Raw genomic sequence first — 5,305 nt, forward strand, 5'->3', positions numbered from 1 at the left:
ATTATTATTATTATTATTATTATTATTATTATTATTATTATTATTATTATTATTATTATTATTATTATTATTATTGTTATTATTATTGTTATTCCTATTACATGTCATATTTATTTATATTAATAATGATAATAATAATAATAATAATGTATTACTATTGGTATTATTATTGTTTTAATAATAATAATAATAATTATAAATATTATTTATTGTCATGTCTAGCACACCACATGTATATATTTATTGAAAGAACATCCATAACATTCATCTGGTTGTAACTTATATATATCAATATTCCAATTACTTGTATATAGACTATTCTGCACAATTTCTATTATAGTATTTTATTTACTTGCACTATTATCAGTTTTATTGTGTTGCACTGTTGGAGGAGCCTGAGACCTAAGATGTTCATTGTCATAACTACACTGTAGCTATGATCACATATCAATAAAAGCCTTGAATCTTGAATATATATTGATAACCCCCTCCCCGGTGTGTTGCCTCTCCGCGGCTCAGACACTCCGGATCCAGCCCGCTCGGCTCCCGGAGCTCCGGTACTCCGCTCCGGGTCTTCCTTCCCGCCATGTGCGGCCCAGCTGAGGTGACTGGCAGGACTTGTTTACTGGCGGAGAAAAGAGACGGAAAGAGGGGGAACCTGAGGGAGAGACACCGCTACACGGACCGGGAATACAAGTTTTTTACACTAAAGTCCTTTTTATGTGTGTTTACCTCATCGTTTTTCGGGAATACTGACTTTGTACGCGCGTGTGTGTGTGTTTTTTAAATATTTTATTTTACATTTTAACACCGAGCTTGTTTTCCCCCCACGTTAATCTGGGAAAAAGAATCGGGGCGGCGTGGTGGGAGAGTTTCCTCACTTTATTTTGAACGCGTTTTTTCCTCCTTGTTCACGGTGCATGGGGGAAAGGAGAGGGGAAACCACCCCTAAATTCTTTGTTTTCCTTCTCCCGTTTGGTCGTTTCATGGCTGTCGGGTGGTGGTGGTGGTCAGCGAGGGTGAAGGAGTTCAGAGGAAGGTCGTAGTGGGGAAAAGCTGCACGTTTTTCCTGCACGTAGCTCCTCTTCCTGGGATGTGTTTCCATCTGAGATACCAGCAACCAGGGGGGATATAAAGACCTGTGGACTTCCAAACTCCTGATATTTGCTTTGCATTTAGGTTCTGGGTGATATCCAGCTGCAGGAACTCAAGAGGACGTTTTAAAACACAGTGCAGAGGGAAAATACTTGTTTTTGAAGTCCCTCATTGGAGCAGTGCATTACAAGGGAATTAACCCAAGGGCCAGTGGATCTCCTCCAAACAAGCCCCCCCCTGCCTGCTGGATCCTAACAATACTGTTATTTCTCACCACAATTAAACAGATGAACGTGGACTGTCGCCTCCACTTGAGGAAAATGAAGAACTTTACTCGCACATGTGTTGCCAGAAGCCAAGATCACGTTATTTAGTGGTCTGTATTTGCTCCAGGGCTCACAAACATCACCAACTTGCTGGCTGGGAAGATACTAGATGTATTTCTCCCCCCGGCTCAAGGGGGGGCAACGTTGAGGACCTTCATTTTTAATCATTTTATTCAATACTTTTGATATTCCAACACCTTTTTTTTTGGGGTGAAATTAACATTTCTCCCTCAAGATTTTTTTGTTTTGAGAAGCTTCCAGAGGAGAGCACAACTTGTCAACATGAGCCGGTGGACGCTCAAGCTGAGAGCACAACTTGTGTTTTTTATCATCGGCACCTGCATTATATGCCAGTGTGGACTAATCAGTGGAGAAAGTGAGTACTTATTTTTGAATATTTTCCTGGCAATGTTGCTGTTTGTTTGTCATGGCACATATTGGACTATTTCCTTGTTTATTTGACTTAATATTGTGTTTAGGCAACCATTTTAGTTATTTGTTTACCTTAAGGAAATACCATAATACAGATATAAAACGCGTAAAATCTAGATATGTGTTATGTGTCATTATAGGGTGATAAACTTACATAAAGTCGAATAAAAACACCATAAACAAACCCAATAAACCTTTACATAGCCTTAAAATAATAATAATAATATTATTGTTGGAATATTGTAAACCATTGTAAGTTAGTTTATCTTATTATCACTTGTGTTAGTTTATCCCTCTATAATGAGTAATCTAACAACAAGTCTAATAAAAACACCATAAACAAACCAAATATATTTGTATACAGACTTAAACTAATACTGTTATTGTTTGAATATTATAAATTAAGTTAAGTTAGTTGATGTCGTTTTGAAGTCTCTGAAATGTTATGATGCTTTCAAAAATATAAGTATTTATTGTTATTTTTTCGTATCAATTAAAATTATAGTCACGGGACTCTCGCCTCCATTTTTACGCATGCGTAAAAGATCCAAACAGGGTCTAATTAAGGGGCTAGTAATGGCAGTTGTTGCGTATGCGTAGTTTGGCGCTTATTATTGATATTCCTGTGTAAATGTACTGAATAATCCCACCCCCCCCCGTCCCTTAAAGCTCCATGTTTGAGCGGCCTGTGTTGTGCCGGAGCCCCAGGGCCAGATTAGTCTCTGGATCTGGACTAGTGTGGTCTGCTGCAGCGAGGCTAAACTGGGAGGAGCAGGATTTGGCCCTGTGTGCGCGCTGCTAGGCCTCTCATGGCGACAGACACACACCAAAAACAACACGCACACGCACACACACACACACGGCGCTGCTGCAGCCTGGACGTAAACAAATTAGCCTTCGACGCTAAGAAGTCTCTTTACACGAGCTGGATTATCCTCCATGGCTCTGTAGCAGATAGCACGGGCGTCTTCCCCACCGCAGGATGCCTTTTCTGTGTGTTTTTGTATTTAAATGAATGATTTAAGGTTTTATTTTCTAATGTAAACAGTGCGGCGATGCTGTGCCAGAGAGGGAGAGAGGGAGGAGCAGATAATGATCCCGCTGTAAACCACATAATGATCTTAATAATGATACAGTGGAGTGATAATATGCTATATTGTGTTTTTAAATTGATGCCATTCTGTCTGGTTGCTGCTGTATTATTAAATCAGTCATATAAATGGAGGAACAATCTGATAACATCTGTTTTATTGACATAAAACAGTACAATCAAACGTGTAAAATAATTTGTCCAGGATCATTCATTATAGCAGATTAATTAAATCCAGAATATTGGTCTTTAAATATCTTATTGGGATGCATGTGTTTAAAAAAGAAATATTTAATTGACCCAAGTTATAGAAATACACCGCCTTGATTCATACAATTATTTCCCAGCTGTAAAATGTACAGAATTGTATGTACTAGGCAATTGTTGTATTATTGTAGGAGAAATTATGAGAAAATGACCTTGTTATTAAAAGCTCAGATAATACATTTACCCGTGTGGTAACTTAATACTGTTATCTTCCTTAGAATGAATGAACGTCTCGATGGAAAACACTCATTACAGATAAAGAATAGCAGCTTACAAAATACAGAGGATTAATTTTTGTACCTGTTTATCAGCGGTTTAACCTTTGACCTACATTTGTACTTTTGAGATTTGAGCTCAGTGTTTTTAGATGACGTGTTGCACAAGTCCACAAAAACATTTCATGAACATAGCGCGTGTGCATGGAGTAAAAAAAAGCCAATTTATAAGTAGAGAATGAATCGGAAACAATTCTAAAAACATGTTTAGTGTCTCTTGTGTTTCATTAAGGTCACTTTTAGGGGCTATTGGTTAAAAATGGCTCCATGGGGGGGGGTGGGGGGGGTTAAAGGAAATGTTCTGGCTACTTTACACAGGTCATGCAGACAGAACAGAGGCCCTTAAAGGGGTCTTATGAGACAGGGTTGCTGGGACCCCTCCTTCCTCCTCTTCCTCTCCATGTCATTGGCTGCTTTCTGGTTCCTGATTTTCTCTGGGAAGTGACCATATTTGGCACTCTTGAGATGTTTACGCAGAGCAACAACCAAAAATACTTAAAAATCTTCATTCTAGGACTTCCTCAGTCCTGGGAAAGAGGAAGTAGTATTGATATATAAACCTTGAAGCAGCTGTAATCTGCTAAATGCTCTCTAGAGAACGTCTTAAAGTTTAGTGTTGGTTGGTTTTGATTTTGGCTTTAGTTATCAGCAGTTTTCTGAAAAACTCGTGAAAAACAAGTTGTGCAACTGGGAGGCTTGCCCCCTTCTCGTTCCTCTCAGGCTTGTAAGCACAGCTCTGTTGGAAAAGGGTAGAGTGCATGTGTGTATGCATGTGTTGTTGTGTATGCTTTCCACAGAGTGTATGCTGCTTACACACACCTCAAAGCCTGAAGAATCTCCCGCCCTGATAACATGATTAAATGTCCAAAAGCATGCCGGTTATCAGCTGATACGTTTCCAGAGGTGGGAGTACTTAAGTAAAAGTAGAAGTACCAGAGTGTAGGAATACTCTGTTACAGTAAAAGTCCTGAATTCAAAATGTTCCTCAAGTAAAAGTAGAAAAGTATTCTCATCAAAATCTAGTGAAAGTAGCGACAGTAAAAGTAGTCATTGTGCAGATTGCTCCATTTCAGAATAATATATATGATATGTTTTATAATGATTGATCATGAAAGTGTTCTCAAAGCTGGTAAAGGTGCAGCTAGTTTGAATGACTTTGTATACTGCAGGGTAGCTTGTGAATTTACTCCAGGTGGAACTAAAGTCTGATTTAAGAGTTGATTATATTTCACATCATTCATCCACATCTGTAAAGGTACTAAAGTAAAAGTACAAAGTAGCATAACATTGAAATACTCAAGTAAAGTACAAGTCTCAGTAAAGCACTTGATTAAATCTACCTAGTTACTTTACACCACTGATAGTTTCCTATCTTAACTGGTGTTGATTTGTTAAATTAAGACAACTATAGGTGTGTGTGTGTGTGTGTGTGTGAGAGAGTGTGTGTGTAGCCCGATCGGATACTTCGCTGGAGTGCACTTTCCGACAATGCTGTGCATGCTGTGGAATGTGTTTGAAGTGGCCCACCATGTAGGTGCCTGTGCATGTGTCTCTGGGTGTGTGTGTGTGTCTCTGGGTGGTAGTGTGTGTCTGTGTGTAGTGTGTGTGTGCATCAGTATTCACCCTGTGCTGTCTGCGGTTTCTCATCTCTCACCTGACCTGCCCACTTCCGGGCAACGCATGTTTTCTGTGTATCCCTGTGTGTGTGTCTGTGTGTGTGTGTGTGTGTGTGTGTGTGTGTGTCTGTGTCCGTGTCCGGAGGAGGTGGTCATGCATAAGAACCGTGTGTACCAGAGAGGGCTGCCTGTTAGCACTAGCCC

At 39.5% G+C, this 5,305-nt stretch overlaps 1 protein-coding gene across 1 annotated transcript in view; it reads left to right on the forward strand.

Moving 5' to 3' along the window:
- Nucleotides 1–613: 613 nt before the first annotated feature.
- insrb (insulin receptor b) overlaps nucleotides 614–5,305 on the forward strand; it is a 102,726-nt gene continuing 98,034 nt past the window's right edge. The window contains exon 1 of the mRNA XM_034149765.1: nucleotides 614–1,797. Coding sequence (XP_034005656.1) covers nucleotides 1,704–1,797 — 94 coding nt within the window. The 5' untranslated portion in view covers nucleotides 614–1,703. The remainder of the gene's footprint in view (nucleotides 1,798–5,305) is intronic.

The sequence above is a fragment of the Trematomus bernacchii genome, unplaced genomic scaffold (assembly GCF_902827165.1).
Source record: "Trematomus bernacchii unplaced genomic scaffold, fTreBer1.1, whole genome shotgun sequence".
In the NCBI taxonomy this organism is placed as follows: domain Eukaryota; kingdom Metazoa; phylum Chordata; class Actinopteri; order Perciformes; family Nototheniidae; genus Trematomus; species Trematomus bernacchii.